Consider the following 23,769-nt stretch of genomic DNA (forward strand, 5'->3'; position numbering starts at 1 on the left):
GAAAACTCCTACATAACAGTTGAGCCAAGATTCAAATTTTTTTTTTTTTTTAATTTTTTTTTTCCCGTCAAAGAAAAAGATTCAAATTTTTTTTAATTTTTTTATTGTGAAACAATTTACCTTTCAAACCTGGAACATTCCTCGTCAAAGTTCACTTTAATTCGGTGCTTATGATAAATGTGAGCTATCACACATTTTATTTATAGAAAACATATTAAATTAGTAATGAACCTTTGATCATAAACCATCTGAAAAAAAATATATCAAGGTCATACTTTTATATGGCATAGTTTTTGAGACTATATCATTGCATCCTAGTGAATATTTAAGATTTTATCGTTTCTAGATTTATGTGTATTGTGTATAATTATAATAACTCTTCTTTGTTATCCATTCTTCCGATGTATTAAGAATTTCCCTTGTAAACCGAGTTTCTAAGATTTTGTTCTTTTTCTTACTATTATCAAAAAGAAAGTTATATGTGAGGACAACGCTTTCAAAGTTGTATTAATTAAATATAGTGGGTTATTTGGCTCATTGTTAGTGTTTGCTTTGTGTAGTGGTAAATATGTTTAAGTGTCTATTTAGCTTGTTTAATTAAATATAGTGGGTTATTTTGGGTCATAATTAGTGTTTGTTTTGTGTAGTGATAAATCTGTTTAAATGTCTATTTAGCTTGTTTGGTAGACATTTTTCATAATTAGATAATAACTTATCTACTTTTGTAACTACAAACTAACAACATGAAAATAATTCAAATTACTTGAAATTAAAATTATTCATTTTAACATAACTCTGTATGCATCATTAACTCTATCATTTGCTCATTAAAATAATGTTACAAGTCCTTACAACATCTATTTTGGCTATCATTTTGTTCATTAAAGAAATTTTGTATGCAAGCCAACTCTACTTCTTGTGCTAGACACATGTACACATTTACTCATGATAAATGGACTACGTATAACGTATTGCATCAACATCAAATGGCCTAGAATAAGTATACTTGGACCCATCTCTATCTCTCATAAAATATCATATTCTCTTTTACACACATTCACACAAAATCTTAGCATGCAAAAACAACCACCTTTCTTTCATTACCTCTTTCCAAAATACACAAAAAAATCATTTTAAAATCTATTCACAATTTTACATCTCCACTTGGCTCATTTAGGAAATCCACCTCAACCAATAGGAAGCCAAGAAATTTCATCATCAAACCCTTCATTCAGATAAACTAACCCAAAGTACACTTATCACTCTCTTACTTTCTCTCTCTAACTTTCTCTCTCCTCCTCACCTAAACAAAGCTCAACCTCTAAAACATTTTCATACCATTTTTTCTATTTTGTTTTTCCACGTGTCCTCTTCTACACCCACTAACAGAAACAAAACAGAAACTGTTAACATAAAACACTCCACTACTCTGTTTTCAGTACCTTGAGTTTTAGTGTTTTTTTGCACTCTCTCTCTAAAAATTCAAGAGAAAGAGAGAAGAATTTGCAAAAAAAATTCAAACCCATTTCAATTAAACTTCTAAATAACAATACCCAGATTTTAGATTTTGCATTTTCTCTCAGAAAATCGAAACTTTTCTCAAATTTTGCTGTCTCTGAAGAACAGAGCTTACAGCAATGTCTTCCATGGTATCTTCAGCATTTACCTTACCATCAACCAAAACTGACCTTATTTCATCAATCTCACGGAAAAAGTACATTCTTCACTCTTTTCTCCCCAAAAAATCCACCCAATTTACCTCAAGATCACCCAGAAATGGTAAAATCAAGTGTGTTGTAGCTGGAAATGGTCAATTTACCCAAATATCACCAGAAGTTCGACGAATTGTCCCAGTGAAAAACAAGAATTTACCCACTGTAAAAATTGTGTATGTAGTCTTAGAAGCTCAATACCAATCATCCCTTTCAGCTGCAGTTCAGACCCTGAACAAAACCTCCGGTATCGCGAATTTTGAAGTTGTTGGCTATTTAGTAGAGGAGCTTAGGGATAAAGAGACTTACCAAGGCTTCTGTAAAGATCTTGAGGATGCCAACATTTTTATTGGGTCATTGATTTTTGTGGAGGAGCTTGCAATTAAGGTGAGGGATGCTGTTGAGAAGGTTCGAGATCGAATGGATGCTGTTCTTGTGTTCCCTTCAATGCCTGAGGTAATGAGACTTAACAAATTGGGTTCATTTAGTATGTCTCAACTTGGGCAATCAAAAAGCCCATTTTTCCAGCTTTTTAAGAGGAAAAAACAAGGTGCTGGTTTTGCTGATAGTATGCTTAAATTAGTAAGAACATTGCCTAAAGTATTGAAGTATTTGCCTAGTGATAAAGCTCAGGATGCTAGGCTTTATATCCTTAGTTTGCAGTTTTGGCTAGGAGGGTCACCAGATAATTTGGTTAATTTTGTCAAGATGATTTCTGGGTCTTATGTACCTGCATTGAAAGGGATGAAAATCGAGTATTCGGACCCGGTTTTGTTCTTGGATAGTGGGGTTTGGCATCCTTTAGCTCCTTGTATGTATGATGATGTTAAGGAGTATTTGAATTGGTATGGTACTAGGAAGGATGCTAGTCCTAAGCTTAAGAGTTCAAAAGCACCAGTAATTGGTCTAGTTCTTCAGAGAAGTCACATTGTTACTGGTGATGAGTCTCATTATGTTGCTGTCATTATGGAGTTGGAGGCTAGAGGTGCTAAGGTGATCCCTATTTTCGCCGGTGGGCTCGATTTCTCTGGCCCCGTCGAGAAGTTTTTTATTGATCCTATCACCAAGAAGCCTATGGTGAACTCTGTGGTGTCACTTACTGGTTTTGCTCTTGTTGGAGGTCCAGCAAGGCAGGATCACCCGAGGGCTGTTGAGGCTTTGATGAAGCTTAATGTGCCTTACATAGTTGCTGTACCTTTGGTGTTTCAGACTACTGAAGAGTGGTTGAATAGTACCTTGGGTTTGCACCCTATTCAGGTGGCTTTGCAGGTTGCTCTTCCTGAGCTTGATGGTGGCATGGAGCCTATTGTTTTTGCCGGACGCGATCCCAGAACAGGTAACTATTGTTTTTTTTATAGTTTATAGCTATGTTTTTTTCTTTTTCCTACCTTTAGTTTATTTCCTTTTTGGGTTGGTTTATTTGCCTGAAGTATGTATGTGTTCTTGATTATGGCATATAGAATTTGTCACTGCAAATCAATGTTGTGGATTAATTCTGTATGAAATGTATGATATAGTCAAAAAAAGATTGTTAATCATATTATAGGTTAGCTTCTTGTTTGAGGTTGAAAAGAGGATTGATTTTTTGTAGCACAACTTTTCTTTTGTCATGATAATATGACAATTGGCTTAGTAATGCATTACTGTAATATGGGATTTGCATTGCAAAGATCCGGATCAGAAGTAAGATGTGAGATCAATTTTGGTTTCATGGTAGTTTTGCATATTTTAGAGAGATGCCTTCAATTAAGTCCTTTCTTTTCATTTGGATGTCCTGCCTTTTGGTGTTATCTTTTTTATTTCTGGTATAGATGAGATGACATTGAGAATGTGTAACAAGAATATTATCTTCTGGGGCTGATTGGTAATAATGTTGGTATGATGCAGGAAAATCACATGCCCTTCACAAGAGAGTGGATCAGCTCTGCACTAGAGCAATTAAGTGGGCTGAGTTGAAGAGGAAACCAAAGGTAGTTTGAGTACCAACTGTTCATTTTCCAATGATCTTGACTAGTTATATAAACACTAGGCTCTCGAAAATATTTATCTTAAATTATTGTCAAATACTCTTATAAGCTGAATATTCCGTGGTAGTTTCAATATATAGACCGATCAAATTATGAACCTGATTGCATTGCTCAAGCACTAAAAGATTTTTGAACTGTTGATTGTATGAATGCTGGTAGAGTTTGTTACTTTTCCATTAAATCTGAATGGGTGTATGACCTTGCTCTTGCTGTCACATGTCAGCAATAAGGGCTCAACGAGTTAAAAGCGCTATCCTTTGGCTCTTTTGATAAGCACCTTTTTATATTTTGCTGTCACCTGCATTGTTGAGATTTGTTAAAGTAGACCCCTCTTGAAGATTAAAATACCTGCTTCAACCTTAGCAGCATCTGAATCTTTCAATTCATAACTTACTTTTATGTGTACACTCTGAGACTCCCTACTACAGTCCCTAGTGTTCTTCCTGTTTTCTTAATTGTATTTTTAGAGGCATCTTGATATTTAATTGCCATAAGATTTTAAAATTTTCATAACTGGGAATTATAACTGATGACATGAATGTTTGCAGGCTGAGAAGAAGCTAGCCATTACTGTCTTCAGCTTCCCTCCAGACAAGGGAAATGTTGGAACTGCTGCATACCTTAACGTGTTTGCCTCCATTTTCTCTGTCCTTAAAGATCTCAAAAAGGATGGTTACAATATTGAAGGCCTCCCAGAGAATCCTGAAGCCTTGATTGAAGATGTAATCCATGACAAAGAGGCTCAATTTAACAGCCCAAATCTCAACGTTGCATACAAAATGAGTGTTAGGGAGTATCAGAACCTAACTCCTTATGCAACACTCTTGGAAGAAAACTGGGGAAAAGCCCCAGGAAATCTGAACTCTGATGGAGAGAATCTCTTGGTATATGGAAAGCAGTACGGGAATGTCTTCATCGGTGTTCAGCCTACATTTGGTTATGAGGGTGATCCTATGAGGCTACTTTTCTCTAAATCAGCCAGCCCACATCATGGTTTTGCTGCATATTACTCATTTGTTGAGAAAATATTTGGAGCGGATGCTGTTCTGCATTTTGGAACTCATGGTTCCTTAGAATTCATGCCGGGAAAACAAGTGGGAATGAGTGATGCTTGCTTCCCTGACAGTCTCATTGGGAACATTCCTAATGTCTATTACTATGCTGCTAACAACCCATCTGAGGCAACAATAGCTAAACGTCGTAGCTATGCAAATACTATCAGCTATCTGACCCCTCCAGCCGAAAATGCAGGACTTTACAAGGGGCTCAAACAACTGAGTGAGCTCATTTCCTCATACCAATCCCTCAAAGATACAGGCCGGGGCCAACAGATTGTGAGTTCCATCATCAGCACTGCAAGACAATGCAATCTTGACAAAGATGTGGATCTTCCTGATGAAGGAGCAGAGATCTCTGCTAAAGAAAGAGATTCTGTGGTAGGAAAAGTCTACTCGAAGATCATGGAGATTGAGTCTCGTCTTTTGCCTTGTGGGCTTCATGTGATTGGTGAGCCTCCGTCAGCCTTGGAGGCTGTGGCAACTTTGGTTAACATTGCTGCTTTGGATCGTCCTGAGGAGGGAATATCCGCCCTCCCCTCTATACTCGCTGAGACTGTTGGAAGGAGCATAGAAGATGTTTACAGAGGAAATGATAAGGGAGTCTTGAAAGATGTTGAGTTACTAAGACAAATTACTGAGACATCAAGAGGAGCTGTCATGGCGTTTGTAGAAAAAACAACTAATAGTAAGGGTCAAGTTGTGAATGTCAATGACAAATTGACTTCAATTCTCGGGTTTGGAATAAATGAACCATGGATTCAGTACTTGTCAAACACTAAGTTTTACCAAGCTGATAGGGAGAAACTTAGGGTTCTATTTGCATTCTTAGGGGAGTGCTTGAAGCTGGTTGTGGCTGATAATGAGCTGGGAAGTTTGAAGCAAGCTCTTGAAGGGAAATTTGTAGAGCCAGGTCCTGGTGGCGATCCGATCAGGAACCCAAAAGTGCTACCAACTGGGAAAAACATTCATGCTTTGGACCCACAAGCCATTCCTACAACTGCAGCCATGCAGAGTGCAATGGTTGTTGTGGATAGGCTGCTTGAGCGTCAGAAAGCAGATAATGGAGGAAAATTTCCTGAAACAGTTGCACTTGTATTGTGGGGAACTGATAACATCAAGACTTATGGAGAGTCACTTGGTCAGGTTCTGTGGATGATTGGGGTGAGACCAATTGCTGATACCTTTGGGAGAGTCAATCGGGTTGAACCTGTCAGTCTTGAGGAGCTTGGAAGGCCTAGAATTGATGTTGTTGTTAACTGCTCTGGTGTCTTTAGAGACCTTTTCATCAACCAGGTAATATTCTTTTTGAAATCCACATTAACAATATGTTGCACATAATGTGGGAGATTCTATCATCTGAACTGTCATAAATATGATTAAATTGTTAATAAGCCTAAAATTATACAAGTATGTTAAAATATGGAATGTATAAATATTCACTTAGTGATCTTTTATACTTTGTTTCTGAAAGGATGGAAGATTGTGAGATGGTAAGATAAAGGAACCTAAGTTAACAAGTTTTGGTTACTAGATTATGTTAGGACTCCAATTTCTTGCATCATTCTATGTGAATTAGTTTCTGATGTCGATTTTTCCACAATTTGTTGCCTTGTATCAGATGAACCTTCTTGATCGGGCGATTAAGATGGTGGCTGAGCTTGATGAGCCAGTGGAGCAGAACTATGTGAGAAAGCATGCACTGGAGCAAGCCGAAACCCTTGGTGTTGATATTAGAGAGGCTGCTACAAGGATCTTCTCTAATGCCTCAGGATCATACTCGTCAAACATCAACCTTGCCGTTGAGAATTCCTCATGGAATGATGAGAAGCAACTGCAAGATATGTACTTGAGCAGAAAGTCATTTGCCTTTGACTCTGATGCACCTGGTGCTGGAATGACTGAGAAGCGGAAGGTGTTCGAGATGGCTCTTTCAACTGCTGATGCTACTTTCCAGAATCTTGACTCGTCGGAGATCTCTCTGACTGATGTGAGCCACTACTTTGATTCAGACCCCACAAATCTGGTGCAGGGACTCAGGAAAGATGGGAAGAAGCCAAGTGCTTACATTGCTGATACTACTACAGCTAATGCTCAGGTGAGATTATTGTCACACTGCCATTTATATTTATGCTAAAATTGAGTACATTTTACCAAGATCTGTTCATAATAGTATTAAGAAAAGTTGACATAAGATAACATAGAAAGATAAATACTTATGAAGATGAATATAATAGCTGTACCATAACATCAGGCGAAAGGTAGTGTGTTTGAGATTGGTGAAAGGTATCTAAAGATAGCTTAGGTCATTTTGCTGCTATTGAGTTTTGCTTTACAATTAATTGAAGGGGGAAAGGTGTACATGGCATTCTCATGACACAACACAACAACTGATTTATGTTCTATAATATTAGCTAGTAATCACTAACTGTATACAAAAAAGAAATATTAGTAAATTCAGTGTTTAGATCAGTTTTAAACAGTAAAATCAACTTGATCAGTATTAAAAAAAATATATAAATGTATTAAGTAATATTCTGGTGTCATTAATTATGAGTTGATACAAGGTACCTGAAATAATAAAGTCGACTGAAATGTTTGTAAATTGGATTTCTGCAGGTACGTACGCTCTCTGAGACTGTACGTCTAGATGCACGAACAAAGCTGCTGAACCCCAAGTGGTACGAAGGAATGCTGTCCACTGGATACGAGGGTGTACGTGAGATTGAGAAGAGACTGACTAATACTGTTGGATGGAGTGCAACCTCAGGCCAAGTGGACAACTGGGTTTATGAAGAGGCCAACACAACTTTCATCAAGGATGAAGAAATGCTGAAAAAGCTGATGAACACCAACCCCAACTCTTTCAGGAAGTTGTTACAGACTTTCTTAGAGGCCAATGGAAGGGGTTACTGGGAAACGTCAGAGGAAAACATCGAGAAATTGAGGCAATTGTATTCTGAAGTCGAAGACAAGATTGAAGGAGTTGATAGGTAAATTATGTAAAATAAGCTTGTGAATATGCCAGACATACATTGTTCTCTATTCATTGTGAGCCATAATTTGTCTCTGAAAATGAAAACTTTACACATGTTTCTGATCTTCTGTTGATATTAAATTTTGATTTAACCATGTAATGTTGAGACTTGCCAATCTATTCTACCTGAATTGGACAAGGTAACTAGAACTCAAACAGGCCTATATTTTTTGGGTCAAACCCGACCTGACCTGTTTTACCCGACCAACCATGAATCATCTTATACATAGTAAATAAATGAGATTATGATGATTTAACATGGTTTTTTGGTTGGAGTTACCCATCATATATGGCTAGATTGTTTTTTCTGATTTGTTTTTTGACAGATATTTTGTATGTGGATAAAAATACAAATAATATTGGCCTTCAAAATCCCTTAAACAAGTTAAATGGTTGGTCGACCAAAACCCAAAAGTTTAGTCATGATTCATGAACAAGCATTTTTCAAATCAAACCCAAACCCCCCAACAGCACCAACCCAAAAATCTCCAACCCTGACCAGACTTGATCGACTCGTTTGACATGATTTTAGTCAAGACCGATTTACATGTAATGTGATTCTGCTTATTTTTTCGGGAATTTTGGATGAGTAATTAGTCAATTATGCCAAGTCTACTTGGATCAAAAGCCTATAGATTATGTTATTTTAATACTTTCTCAGTTTCAAATTAGTTAACACGTTTTGACTTTTGACTTTTGCCATCATTCACAATCTCTACTTGACTACCTTTTGTGATTTATAGAAAAAAAAAAATTAAAATCATAATAATGTATGATCTTGATTAATATATGCATTGATGAACGTAATTAAAGTAACACGACAATTAATCTGAAATTGAGAAAGTAATATCCAAATATGCCGCAAGGTAGCCATGAAACAAGGACACTGTTTTTATTTCAAAATTCATCAAAAAGGATTATATGTTGCCAAAGAAATTGCAAAGTTTGCCGAATAATTTATCCATAACCTGCTAATGCCTTAGTGGCTTAGTGCTATGACATTTTAGCAGAATTTTCTTAGAATAAATTCCTGATTATGACTGTCAAACCGAAAATTCCTCTCTTAGGATAACACTTCATTTCAGATTCATATAACTAGGGCAATACTAGAAACGCAATTAATTAGTTTAATAGACAGATTAACAACATTCTGCAAATCTCGACAACCTAAGAGCAATCTGATCAGTAGATGACAAATCTATCAAAGAAATATAATGTAAGAAATTTACATTATAATTGGAAGCATGTTAGAAAGAATGAACAGAATTCCTCTTGTTTCCTTTGGAATATTCACTCACTGAATTTGAATCATATAAGGGAAAAAAATTTACAAAAACTCCTCCCCCTTCGAGGGCAGGAAAAAGAACTAAAAACAGAAGTGTTCACTGACAGTGTTACATATGCTTTTCTACTTACTGTTTTTACTTGTTTCTGACTTGAATGGCAAAAGAATGAAAATGTTCTTCGTGTCAAACCAATTCCATCAGAAGAGGATCTCCAGCAGCCATTACTCTAATAAGCTTGATAAATTCTTGTTCACTTGATACACTCCATGGGTGAATGGCCGGTGCTTGAGCAGAATACAAGGTTGTGTTGCCTGATGGTGGTTTCTTTTTATAAACCATGGTGCTGAATATTGGGTCAAAATTTTGAGGTGAATCCATTGCCAGAAAGAACATGGGTATTGCAACCTTGTGATGCATTTCCAAGTCGCCTACTAAAGCAACTAAATCAATGAAGTCTTCTACATTACTCCTCGGAACAAAGAATAGCTCTGAACTGCATACCACAAAGCCCTGATTGCTCTTTGCAGCTTCCTTGTAATTTACTTGGAAGTGAGCTGGCATTGTCTCAACAACCTTTTTTACCATTTCTCCTTGTTTGGAGAACCAATCACCATTGTTGTTTGAGACAGGAGTCCATGACTTTGATACCTGAAAACCATTAGGCTTGTTGAATATAAAACAAAAAATAGACAGTAACAGTAGTATATGTGGTTTTTTTTATTTGGATTTCGTTTCTTCTTTCCCCAAAAAAAAAAAAAAAAATGCTGAAATTACTAAGACACTGAAGAAAGGAATGCCTTGGGGGGCAATAAATCTATTTGTAGCATATACTCTTTGCATTTAAATAATAAAGTTGGAAATTTGATCCATATTTTAGAAAACCTGACAGATGTCAAAGATGTAACTTGAAAAAACTCATAAAGTCCACTATTGGGCAAAGGAATAGATTTCATCAATCCTAAAATTATAACACATAGGAAATGTACAGACAACGCAATTTTAAAATTTTTGTTTTAAAAATTTCAATTCCCTTAATTCCCTTCCAAGTCTATAGTCTTGATGAATACATTGCAGAGAAAACAATAGCCAAGAGGATCACAGTTCTTATTACCTTGTTAGTGATCCAAAGCTTATTCTTGTCAGCTTGTTCTAGATTCCAGTAGTTAAGGATGGTATTATCTTGGAGAAAAAGAAATCCTTCAGCACTTGAATATCTGTTCATTATCGTAGGAAGCTGCCTGTAAACCAAATCAAAATTGTAATCAACAAAATGTTCTTTATAATAATTATCCTATCAGTTATATTTCTTTTACAAGCATTGGAATTCCATGGAGAAAGAAAAAAAAAAAAAATCATGGTAGAGATATATAAGAATTTGGCTGGAACACAAGTTTGCATCATACGCTTGGTACTGAAATCAACAGCTAATGATTTCATCACTATGTTGAAACTTGACTGAAACACCTTCAAAGTGACTATGATGCCATACTCTAGAAACTGATTTCATGTACACAATTAGTGAATTAGGTGCATATGCTCCTAATCCTTTACTCAGTGAAGAATACATACAGGGATAAAACCACTTTGTTTATTTTTCACAAGAAAATGAAGTCTTTTAAAATCAAACCTAAAATTTGGTTTTTCTTGCAAGAAAAATTTACTGAATTAAGTGCTACACAGCCAATATTGGGCAATTACACATGTGCAAGTTGTGGCTGATATGAGGATGTTTCATTAATGATACAATTGTACAATATGGTAGACATAATAAACAATGAGGAAATTTTCAATGCACAAAATGCCTTTATAAGAAAAAGAGACTAAGTTACATATGCCTCATTGTGGAGAGTTGAGATCATGAGACGATGGGCAATGAGGTTACAAGAGAGCTAGCTGAACACCTACAAATATTCAGATGATCAGGAAGGTCATTGGGACTAAGCTAATCAGGACTTACCGAGTTACCAAGGACATGAACTTGATAGGACATTGTGGTAAACTAAGGTTCCCCCCCCCCCCCCCCCCCCCCCTAATTCGTGAACTCAAAATAAGGGGTCCTCTGCATAGGAGATTCCCTTCATTCTTCAAAATCATTACCTACTATTTCCAACTAAAAAGTTCCTAATACTTTCTTTCTTTTCCCCCTCATTATTGATTAAGACCTTTTCATAAAAAGTAGCTTCCCTAGAAGTCTGAGTCTTTGCTAATCTGCCTGAACGAGATGCATACTGGGTGGTGGCGATTTTATTGTTGTCTTTCTCAAAAAAAAAAAAAAAAGCAGCCGTCACATGCTAGTCTTGAATGATTAATTGCAAGGTTGTTTACATTTTGAATCTTGACTTCCCCAAACCCCATCTGTGACAGAACTTACATGGGGTATTGTAGGTGAGACATTTGGGTACTAAGCACAAATTCTTGGCATTTTCAGCAAAATAAAATAAAAAGCACTTATATTAATGCATGAAAGAAGCATTTATCTGACAATATAGATTTCCGGAAGTACACACAAAATGAAAAAAGCAAACTACTAGAAGATAGTAGTTCCCTATATAAGTTCAATAGTATATCAAAACAGTGACTCAAATAAAAGGCTCAGAAAATATGTAAGCATCATAAAAAGAGTGAACAAAAATAAATCTTCAAGTCTACCTAAAGCAGTGAGCTAATCTCTAGAGACCATATTTTGTCACCAACAGAAGAAAGCAATAAATTATTAGTGACTTGGAACCAGCTCATGAGATTTACAAACAAATAGTGAATAGTTTCCAAATATTCAATAATTACGTTAACAGTGCCATTATCTCACATACAAATAGCATTCAAAAATAATATATAGCATGAACCCTGCAGATATAGCACTAACCAACACATCATGAAATTCAAGTTCCGATCCAGTCTATCAGACAGCCATTACTAACTGATGAAACATGAAATAAATGCATGAATGATCAAACTGATGAGATAGACTTACTTGTACACGTAATCCAACTGAGCTTGATCAACGATAAGATCTTCATTCTTTTGTGATGATAAAATGATGACAGTTTTGAAGATTCGACCATAAAGCAGTCTCCATTCCAAGGCAGTACGTTCAACAGGGCCACTGCAAAACATAACTAGCACGATATTTCCAAAGTTTTTTCTCCATCGAATCAAGTTCCCAATTTCGTAGTTCACACTACCTGTCTCCTCAACCCCAAGGTGCACAGAGGGTAGCTTTCTAGGGACAAATTCCTTTCTATCTCCATGGCCAATAGCTGCCCGTGGCCGATTGATTTCTAAAGACATTAGCCTTGGCTGCTGGTATCCAACAGAAAGCAAGTCCTGAAGCCAATCAGCTGTAAATTTCACATCTTTCTCAGTCCAAAATCTTTCTTCTGCCATAGCAAAACTCAACTCTAATATTTTTTCGAACAGTCTATTCTTGTGTGATTTCCACGAAACCAGAAACTTAGACAGACGACCCACGTTCACATGGAGATCTTTTTCCTCCGCGAAAGGGTATGATCCGATTCTGTCATGTCTATGAACTGTGGGAGGGTAAACAACCACATAGCCTCCAATCTCCCACAAAAGCCTCTGAGCCCAGTAACCTCTCAACACATCAGAAGCCATAGTACTGACAGAAACAGGAAGCATCAAACCCCAAAATGCCGAAGTATGATACAATGTATTAAAAGAATTTAGAGGCACCATCATACCCTGTGGTAAGGCAACCTTTGGAGCCTTCTCATCAAACCTAATATCATATGATTCCAACCCTGATTTCCTAGTAAAATAGAAAACCGAATCTACATCAGGAAGACCATTAGAGATCCCCTGCTGAATAAACTGTTTCCCACCAAACACCTCAGTGTAATACTCCTCATGCCCAATTTCACCCACATTTTCAAGAGGCAATCCCCTAGGCCAAACAGACCGTTGCCCGAAATGTACATATGGATTAACAACCGTTCGGTTCGGATCCTCATGAGTATACTGCAATATAATCTCCTGCCTAGCCTGCTCCCCCATCAATTCCACATCAAAATGCTTCCCTAAATCCCCATCAATCACTTCCCCTCTATTATCAGCATCAAAAATCCTAGTAGCACCATGCTGAATAGCAAACAAATACCCAACACTCTTTCTAACATATGAATCATAGGGCAAATGTTCCAAAACCCGAAAACCCAATTTCGATTGCATATCTAAAGACAAAAAAATAGCACCCTTAAGGCTCCAATCATTAGGGGTTCTAGAATTTCCTATTGCAAGGACCTGCCATCCTTTGATCCTAACAAAACCCTTAATCGAATCGCTTGGATAATCCGAAACAGACACAATGATCCACTTCTCCGCCCGAAAATTCGAATATGGGGTGACCTTATCAGAGTTGGGTTTAATAGAATTCCAATCAACTTTAGGAAAATGTATGGTTTCAACATCATGAGCTTTTTTTTCAAAGCAAACTAGTGCAGCATTATAACCAACATTACGAAGGAAGAAAAGAGCAGCAACAGTAGCAAGTAATACTAAAATTGCAAATATTTTATACAAATTATCAGATACCCATGTTGAAAAATCTAGGGATTTTGACTCAGAAAATCGACTAGGATGTAAACTTGGAAGATTTCTAACCTGGGATTTCGTCAAATTTTGGGGATTTTGAGCTGAACCCTTTGTGGGTATTCGATCTTGGACTAACATTTGAGCAAATTTCAACACCCTTCAATTTTTCACTCAATTTTTGCTCAAATTCAATCAATTTTTTTCCAAATTATACACTGAAATTTGACTCTACTAGACTATATTGACCCTATATTCTCACTTTTTTCTGGGGTTTAAAAAAAAAAGCAGGAAATTATCTTGCCGACAATTGGAGTATTCTGCTTTAGTTCAGTAGAATTTTGAGCTTAAAATGCAAGATTTCGAAATGGAGTTAAAGGAGAGAGAAAAGAAATGAATAGTTTGGTTGGTGGGTTAGAGAAGCTGTCGTGATCCGCGGTGGTTTCGCTCTTGCTTTCTCTTTCTTTGATCTGCAAATTTTTTTTCTTTTGATTAATCAAATCATTTTGGGATTTTACATTTTTTTTTTTTTCCCTTTTTTCTTTTTTTCTCGGTTGTAATTTAAGCAACCATGTGTATTTTTTAAAGAAAACCATGTGGATTCAATTAAATAAATAAATATATTTTGGGTAAATGAAGTAAATAGTTTAGGACAAAAAATTATGCATCAAATCAAATACAACAATCAAATTGAAGTTATTTTTTTTACTCGGTAACTAAGTTAAGATTCATTTAGTGAAAAAATTATGCCTTCTAACCTTAGGCAACATATATGATCAATGTCTTGTAAGGGTTTCACTATATGCATTAATTTGTTTGCTCTATGACGAATTGACAACCTTTTAATACTGGTGAAGAAAAATTGGTGAGTGTCTACGAGGATCAATTATTTTAGAAATAACGACTTTCTTCATTCTTTTCTACTTAACATGTTTTAGGTATTATATTTGTCAATGCATAAGTTTTTTTTAAAAATATATTACATGACTAAATAATTTTCACACATATTAATCATAAAAGGTTATCATAAATGTGTATGTAATATAAAGAGTACAAAAATTAAAATGGTTCAAGTAAAAATGAATAGAGAAAGTAGATCGAACAAAGAAATTTGAGACATACTTCATAAGTTCATATACTTAATTCTTTAAATATAAAAAAAAAAATAAAAAAAAAAACCTCCATAGCATTTGTTGCATCACATTTCTAAAGCGGAAGTTTTAAATTAGTTATATCACTTTTTTTTTAGTTGATAAATTCTCTCTATCTCTCTCCTATTACATGGGTCCCATTTTTAAATTCTCTTTATCTCCCTCATCTCTAAAAATTAGGCCCTGTTCTGTTCACCTTAAAAAAATAATATTAAGTAAAAATAATTTCAGTTCAGTAAAAATAAGTTCAGTTCAGTAAAATTAATTTCAGTTCATTAAAAATAATTTCAGTTCAGTAAAAATAAGTTCAGTTCAGTAATATTCAGTTTTCTTAAAGAAGAATTATAATAGAAAATTAGTAAAAATAATTTCAGTTCAGTAAAAATAATTTAATTTCAGTAAAAATAATTTCAGTTCAGTAAAATTAAGTTCAGTTCAGTAAAAATAAGTTCAGTTCAGTAAAAATAATTTCAGTTCAGCAAAATTAAGGTGAATCAAACAGGACCTTAGCTAAGAGTCTGCAATTTACAAAGTAATTCAACTAAAAAAATAGAGGAAGTAGATAAAGTAATTTGAAATGGAAAATATGGAAGCAATTTGTTTTATTTTATTTTCTTCTATTTTTATTTTTATTTTTATTATTTTATTTTTTTAATTTTGTTTTTGTGGTGGAAACTTGGAAGAGATTGGTGGTGGTGAGAGATGGTAGAGGGGCCTAGGGGGGTTTTAATGGCAAAGGCAGTTGTACAGAGTTGAGTGTTAATAATGCTTCCTCTGCCGCTTTTACTACAGTTGCTTGATTCTTAATTCTTTCAGAATTTTTGTTAAAATGTCATACTGCCTACTCTGTCCTTTCTTGTGTTGTGTGAGTGGGAATATGGGTTTTGATTCGGTTTTTTTAGTGTGTTCCATTTTGAGAAAAAATTAATGGATGATGAGGTTAACATTACAATTTCGGATTGTTTTTGTAGAAGAAAATAATTAATTAATAAATTATTCATTGATCTAGAGAAAAATACAAAATTTTCAATTTTATATGACACGGTCACATCATTTAAAATAATAAGTATATTGTCAATGACTTGATCCTACAACGCTAATCAATTAAAACGTGAAATTAACTGAATATGTCAAAATAAAAAATAATTCAGTATTATGAGCCTGTTCTCTTCAGCTTATTTCAGTTCAGCTCTAATAAGTTCAGTTCAGTTCTTATCTTAATTTCCTTCTCTCACAAAATATTTAGTTCAGTTCAGTTCAGCTCTAATAAGTTCAGTTCAGTTCAGTCAATCAGAATAAGCTCTACATATAATCAAAAAAAATTTGTGTAATACCAGTTTAATTTACCATTATAATAAGATAATTTTTGTGAGCCATCAATGGAAGCATGTTACCTTATCCTTTCTTTTTTTTTCTCTTCCCTTAGCTCAACCTCACCCCACCTACAATCTAAGGTGGTCTTTATAGTAATGGATGATGTGGATTAACTTTATCCAAACGAGGTTTTTTCACCTCTAGTTTAAACCATGTGAGTCAAGATTAATCTCAAAGTCAAGATGCATGTAGTACTAATTTTTAATAGAAGTAAAACATTTGTTTGGTAGTCTTACCACGTTGAACAAAAGTATTTGCATTGAAAATTTGCTTGCTAAAGTTGCAATGCGTTATTTATATAAGTGAACTTCAAAGAGCTAAGAGGTTCAAAGACGATTTTAAAAATATAATTAGCTGCCATTAGTGAAACATGTGGCTTGCTCCCTAAGGGCTTGTTTTGATTTACAAAATTGCGATAAACTGAATTGAACTGAACTGAACTGATTAGAGCTAAATTGAACTGAATTGAACTATAAAGCTGAAATGAATTGTTTATGAGAGAAGAAAATTAGGAACTGAACTGAAATTAAGTTGAACTTTTTCAACTTAATTTCAACTTAATTTCAGTTTCAGCTTAAGTTCAGTTCATTTCCTGATTTTCTCTCATTTTTTTTTGAGTTCACACTTGTTATTAATATTTATTATGTAGTCTTACTTGATTTGTATAATGTATAGGTTGGTATAAAAGAAAAAAAGGTGTTATGACTCTTTCTATTTCTTATCATTCTTTTTTACTTTAATTTTTTTTGTCCTAACGAATTAAATAATTATAAGTAAAATGTATAAACAAAATAGAGGGAAAAAAAACCTAATTTGTACGTAAGAGTAAATATAAAAGTTTGGAAAAGTAGTATAGAACAAACTCACGTGAGTCCAATCATAACAAAAAAAAAAAAAAAAAAAAAAAAAAAAAAAAAAAAAAAATTGTTAGAAATTAGATAATAATGGTAAGATATTAGATAATAAGTGTCAAAAATTAGATAATATTGGTCAGGTATTAGATACGAAGTAATAAGTATCAGAAATTAGATAATATTGGTCAGATATTAGATAATAAGTATAAGAAATTAGATAATAAGTGTCAAAACGATATTAGATACTACCTCCGTTACATATTAGTTGTAACTTTGGAATATTTTATCTCTCACAAATATTGCCCAAATTTGCAACTAATATGTAACAGAAGTAGTAATATTGATTAGGTATTAGATAATATGTATCAGGTATTAGATAATATTGGTCAGGTCGGTATTACAATATTGGTCAGGTATTATACAATATTCGTCTGGCATATCTCTATCCCTTTACCCTCTTTCTCTCTCCTCAAAGCCGCCATTTCTGCAACTCTCCACTTTCTCTCTCTTCTGCAACTGCAAGAATGAACAACGACATCGACTATAAACAAGATCGAGGTATTTCCATGTCCTTCTTCTTCTTCGATTTTCTCTCTCTCCTTTTTTTCCATCACTTTGTGTAATTGCTTTTGATTTGGTTTGAATTGGTTTGCAGGTCTTGCTCGAGATTTTCTAGTCAACTTCGCTGATATTCATGGCGAAGCTAAGTAAATGAATATTCTTGTAAGTTTTTACTACCTCTCTTCATTTTCTCTTCATTTTAATCGTCTTCAATCTCTACTAATGGCGACAAAGGTTAAAGGATTTGGGAATGGCGGCGAAAGCGGGGGGGTGGAATGGGCTGACTTGGGTGGCAGTAGATGGGGGATGAATGTCTGCATCTTTACACAAAACCTTCTCAAAAAGTTTATGTGTAGGTAAAATGAAGTCATTTCCTCATTCAGCATCTCAAGCTAGGAAGATTTACGTCACTACTTGATGGCAACTAAAGGCCTGTTCACATTTACTGAACTGAGTTGAACTGAACTGAACTGATTAGTCTGAATTGAACTAATTAGATCTGAACTGAACTGATTGGAGTTGAACTGATTAGAGTTGAAATGAATATTTTATAAGAGAAGGAAATTAAGAGCTGAACTATACTGAACTGAACTGATTGGAGCTGAATTGAACTAAAGTGAAGTGAACAGGCCCTGAGTCTAATTTATGTGTAGGCCAAGTATAAAAAGTTTATGTGTAGCTTCATACGAATTCGCTTGAAATGTAGAGCTATAGTAATAGTAATAAAAGGAAAAAAAAAAAAACCAATAGTTGTATTCCAAATTTCCAATCATGATGAAAAGATAATATTGTTACCTTGCTACTATGGCGTTTGAGGTAACGATTAGCTTTTTGACCAATCAAAATACTATTAGAAAAAAATTGAGAGTGTTTGACAAGGTAGCCGTTTTAGTAGCGGTTAGCGATAGAGGTAACGTTTTGGTACGTAGCTTTTCTCAAACATTTAAATAGTAGTGTTTAGAAGTAGCGGGTAACGTTTGGCAAATTTTTATTACTTAATAAACAATATTTATATGAATTTCGATACATTTTAGTATTACAACCACTATTTTTGCCAAACACTCATACTATCAACCACTATTTTGACAGCTAACCTCTATTCACTTCTAATTGACAACTACTCGCTATCTTAACAGCTACCTGATACTCGACTGTTAAAAGTTACCGGCTACCGTTACTTTTGCAAAACAGGAACTATATATCTAATTAATACTAGGGAAATAATCAATTCAAAGTGAAGAAATTATCCATTCATGTGTGAAGAGAAAGTACAATTAGCAATTAGGATTTTATTGTTGTAAACCTAAATGAATCCGAAATGAACTAATAATGTTGAATTGGATAGGAGCTTAATTGAATGAAGATGAATTGAATTAAATAAATATATATAAAATAAAGAAATTACAAGGAAGAAACTGATTTAACTGAATAAAATTGACTTGAAATGTTAAAAAAATAAGTCTAAATGATTTTCACGTTGTAAAAATATATATATATATATATATATATATATATATATATATATATATATATATATATATATATATATATATATATATATATATAAACATGTAATAGCATATTGATTGGTTTTAAAATCACTAATGACCTAATGCATTACTCATTTAATAAAAGAATTAATTTCCACTCAAAATTCATGCAAAAAATTGATGTTTTATTTTTTATTTTTTTTTTTTCCCCTAAGTTTTTTTTGGTTTACTCTTATACTTCCTGTGTTTTCTTTTACTTGCAACACTGGAAATGTCACAATACTTGCAACACACTATAAAAGGAAAGTTACTTTAAGAAAAAACTTTACTATATCCGTTATTTAAAGCACATGGCCCACTAAATTACACTCCTAACATCCATTCATCCTATTTTAAAGTTTATTATATAATGTAAACCCCACCTTTCTTAATTACCGCGCTAAAAGATATGTTGCATCTAAAAGAAAACGGAGGAAGTATGAAACTAATTAAGACACTCAAAAAGTCAAAATAAACAAGATCAAGATCTTGGTCTATCTAGCTTGAGTAGTTTAAAGCTAAAGTTGTAAGTATAAATTAAAATAAAAATTATTCATCAAATGTGGGAGTAAAAAAAAAAACCTCATCAAACAATTTGTAATTTAGTACTCCGAAACTAAATAGTAAAAAATCAAATTCCCATTTTAATTCAATTAAAAAAAAATAAAATAAAAATCCATTTTAATTTTCCATTTCAATCACAATATCACAAGCATAACATAAAATCTCAGCCGTCTGATCAATTATTTCCATCACATAAACTCTCCCATACCACCACGTAATTAATTTATAAATATAAACCGTTGAAGAGAGAAAGTTAAAAAAATTCAAATTATTTTCAGAAGCCCGCCATTTTCAGAGGAGAGAGAAAATTACAAAAAAATCGAAAATGGAAGATTTTCCAACTGAACTCGAACTAACAGCTGCTTCTGCTCTTCTCCTTCTCTCTACCAATTTCTCTCTCCCAAAAACTTCAACAACAACAACAACAACAAATTCATTGTAATGCGAAATTTTCGATCAAAATAGTTTGATTTCTTAGAATTTTTAATCGAAATATTGTTTGAATTTTTGATCGATTTTGTTTTTTCAGGTCGAATTTGCAGGAGGAATCTGTGAAGGATATTGAGAGCAAATTATGTGAGGTTTCTGTTGAAGTTGAAGAAGAGGCGATTAGCTTGGAGAAGAGTAGTGATACGACGACATGTCGTTCTTCGTTGACGAGCGATTACTCTGTTTCGACTCATCGCTTGCAGCTCATGGCTTCTGCTGTTGCTCGATACCGTTCGATGAAGCTTAAGGTCATTTTTCTCTCTCTAATTTTGTTTTCTGGATTTTTCTGTGAATTTGTTCTTCGTTATACTCTGTTTACTAGTTTTTGTTGGATCACATTTTGAATTCGAATTCGAAATCTGCTTTGATTACTGCTTTGTTATTGTTCTGGAGAAAACTGGAGCGATTTCTAGCTCGAATTTTGTAGATTTTTCTGCGATTGAGATGATGTTTTGTTTAAGTTTAGCTAATTACGTAATTGTTATGATTGTCGAGCAAAATTTACGAGTTAATTAGGTCATTTTCTGCAATCTTCTGTCAACCTGTGCTTATTTCTTTTGATTATATTTATTTATCACTATTTATTGATTCATAATATGAATTTCGATTTAATCTACATGCGGTAATTGTTTTTCGTTTGATCTGGAGCATTTGCTGAATTTACTAATTTTTGTTGGATTGCATTATTTGATTATTGCTATTGGAGGAAACTGAAGATATTATTAGCTTAAATTTCATACAATTTTCTGCGATTGAGCTGCTATTGTAATTTCGTTTACTTTTATCTTTCATTGAGTAAATTTTATGATTGTTGAGCAAAATTTGAGAATTAATGAGTTCATTTTCAGTAAACTTCTGCTAATTTGCTGAGAATTCCTCTGGATTATAATCTATTTATCAGTATTTGTTGATTCATATTTTGAATTTCGGTTCAATTTGCATGCGTTGATTGCTTTGAGTTTGATCTGGAATTCTGGAGTATTTGCTGAATTTACTAGTAGTTGGAATTGATGTAGTTAGATTTGATTTTAGTAATATTATTTGAATGATGTGAGTATATTGAATTTGAATCGTAAATTCGAACAGTTTTACGTAATATTATTTGAAATAGCAACAATTTTGATGCTCTGTTTTTCAAATGTCTTCCAATTGATTTCACATTCATCAAAATACGATTTCTAGGTTTACAAATTTGAATGTATGATTTGAAACGTATTGATGATTTTCAAAAATCACTGTTCCATTGGAAAAAATAGTTGCGCAATCTAACTTGAAGCTTTGTTCAGAAATTGAAACTTCAAACATTCAAGTAGCATTTTGATTAAGCTTCTTTTTTTTGCTTCAGATTCGATTTATGAGAAAAAAATATCAGAGTCTCTGTTTTCCGAATTCACTTGCTTACTCCGTTTCTTCAACTTCATGAGTTTCGCGTTAGGAAGAGTTCAAAATCATCAATGAAACTAATTTCTGTTACTTTTTCACAATTACAAAGCATTAATATGATCACATATTTCCTGTAAATGATTTTGTTTATTTGTAATCAAATGACTCGTGTTATTTCGTGTCTTCAGATGTTCATACCATCCAAAAAATTGAGTAAATGGTAATTAATTCAGAAAATTAGCATTCAAAAATATGAGCTTATCATTCCGGTACATAGTATATGAAGTTAATTCATGCTCTTTTTCATGATTATAAAATAAATTATTGGATTGAAAAAATTAATTTTGTTCAACAGGTAGCTCGGAGAGCTAGGACTAAAGTAATTTACAGGGGATACACTGACCAAAAATCCGCACCAAAACACTGGGCAAAACCACAAGCAAAAACCCCAAATAAGGCATCAACCTCTCAAGCAATCACAGAAGGCACCACCACCACAGAGAGTTCATGCTTGTCCAGTGGCGGTACGAGCGAGATATCGAGCGCAAGGAATCGGGGAAAGGCGGTGGCAGCTGCTGTGGTGGTGGAGCAGAAGAGAAGAAGAGGTACAGGACCAACTTACATAAGCCGCAGAGCAGAAGCAATTCTAAGGTTATTGTCATGTAAGGGGTGTGCTTCTGAAGTCCGCATTAGGCAACTTCTTGGTGATAGCCCTGACACCAGTAAAGCTCTCACTACTCTCTCAGAATGTTAGTCAATTATTGGCGCCCTTTTATGCTTTGGTGTTGAGTTTGAATAACATTTTTTTACACAACTTTTAAGTTTGCAGTGTTTAGTTTGTGGCTTTATACTTTCAATTAACCTGGTTGTGTATGTGTATTAATTGGATGGTAATTTTTTACAGGTTGTTGAGGATGGAAGAAGTTAAGCGAAGTGGGGCAGGAGGCCGGATTGACCCGTTTATTTACACGGTAATTTTTCTTTAACCCTTCACCTCTTGTAAATTGTTTGGGAGAAAATATAAGTAGATTGTATCAACAGTAAACTGTAAAATGAATTGCAAATGGAATTTGGGTGATATTGTGGAGTAAAGATAAGGACATGAATTAAAAGTCAAATAATGTGAAAATAGTTTATACATGGGGGGTTTTAAGTATGTACTCCGTTGCATTGTTTTATAAAATACAGAGGAAGTATTTCTATGGAGTTTAATTTATTCGGGAAAATGAGAAAAAAAAAAAAAGAACTTTATGGTGCTATATTATAAGTTGACTTCACATTATAAAAAAAAAAAAAAGAGAGAAAAGAAAATGATAAGAGATTGATAATTAGATTGTATGACTTGTTAATGTGGGAGTGGGACATTACAATTAAGCATCCACAATAGCATTACCTGGCTAATTTGGCTATGCTAGTATAATAATCACAAATTACTGAATGTAGTAATATTGGCCAATTAATCTACAGTTAATGAGTATCAGGTTTTTGGGTGCATGGATTTTAAATAATCCTCTTTGATAAATCATGTCAATTGTTTTTCATACAGACAGCAATACTGTTCATAATGTTCAATAATCAAGTAAGGTTAAATTAGAGGCATTGTTATTTATTGGTGTAAATTGTTTTATGCGAAAGGGGGACCCCACAGATTCTTCTTCCTAAAGAAAGCATGTGATTGTGGTTTATCAGAAACTTCTGATCAATAATAACTAACTAATTATATAACTTATTCTAAATAATACATATTCTGTCTTATGATCAGATTGCAGATGAGAGTAATAGCAGCATAGTTAACTAAAAGCTCCAGATTCAGATTTACTGATTTTGGTTCGCCTTACAACAAGGTATTTTTGGAAGGTGCACAGAATATAGTTTATGCAGTAAATGGCTAATAACATTATTGCCACGGTTCTTTTGGCGCCTTCGGAAGCGTGTTTAGGAAACAGATGGTACTATATTAATACAGAAGTATATTAATACAGTTATACTACATAGTTATAAAACATCACCAACATATTTAGATTGGTAAATGACAATCCTAAGTATGAAACAAATAGAAAATCAAATACCTTTGTAATCTCCAACACAATCTATATTATAGTACTTGCATATATGTTTAAGATGTTATGTTTTCGTACAAGCAAATCTCTTTGATGCAATGATATTAATACAAACAATAGCTCGTAGAAACATAACAGT

General features: G+C 33.9%; 3 protein-coding genes across 4 annotated transcripts; 2 read left to right on the forward strand and 1 right to left on the reverse strand.

The window, feature by feature from the left end:
* Positions 1–1,293: 1,293 nt before the first annotated feature.
* Positions 1,294–7,931, forward strand: LOC145609696 (magnesium-chelatase subunit ChlH, chloroplastic-like). The gene is made up of 5 exons (XM_081665154.1): positions 1,294–3,048; positions 3,600–3,682; positions 4,288–6,090; positions 6,416–6,892; positions 7,414–7,931. The coding sequence occupies exons 1-5, from the start codon at positions 1,638–1,640 to the stop codon at positions 7,789–7,791; spliced, it is 4,152 nt and encodes a 1,383-aa protein (XP_081521280.1). The 5' UTR covers positions 1,294–1,637; the 3' UTR covers positions 7,792–7,931.
* Positions 7,932–8,999: 1,068 nt separating this feature from the next.
* Positions 9,000–14,201, reverse strand: LOC145608998 (putative glycosyltransferase STELLO1). The gene is made up of 3 exons (XM_081664575.1): positions 12,089–14,201; positions 10,229–10,355; positions 9,000–9,765 (listed from the first exon to the last, which is right to left on the reverse strand). The coding sequence occupies exons 1-3, from the start codon at positions 13,804–13,806 to the stop codon at positions 9,301–9,303; spliced, it is 2,310 nt and encodes a 769-aa protein (XP_081520701.1). The 5' UTR covers positions 13,807–14,201; the 3' UTR covers positions 9,000–9,300.
* A 3,298-nt stretch (positions 14,202–17,499) lies between these two features.
* LOC145609718 (uncharacterized) lies at positions 17,500–23,681 on the forward strand. 2 transcript variants are annotated; one of them, XM_081665183.1, is made up of 6 exons: positions 17,500–17,602; positions 17,700–17,767; positions 20,228–20,435; positions 21,926–22,319; positions 22,475–22,541; positions 23,333–23,681. In XM_081665183.1, the coding sequence occupies exons 3-5, from the start codon at positions 20,394–20,396 to the stop codon at positions 22,480–22,482; spliced, it is 444 nt and encodes a 147-aa protein (XP_081521309.1). In that variant the 5' UTR covers positions 17,500–17,602; positions 17,700–17,767; positions 20,228–20,393; the 3' UTR covers positions 22,483–22,541; positions 23,333–23,681. The 2 variants fall into 2 exon arrangements, with proteins under 2 accessions (XP_081521309.1, XP_081521310.1); XM_081665184.1 differs by having other exon boundaries at positions 21,926–22,292.
* The last annotated feature ends 88 nt before the right edge of the window (positions 23,682–23,769 follow it).

Source organism: Chenopodium album, chromosome 23 (genome assembly GCF_948465745.1).
Source record: "Chenopodium album chromosome 23, dcCheAlbu1.1, whole genome shotgun sequence".
NCBI classification, from domain to species: Eukaryota; Viridiplantae; Streptophyta; class Magnoliopsida; order Caryophyllales; family Amaranthaceae; genus Chenopodium; species Chenopodium album.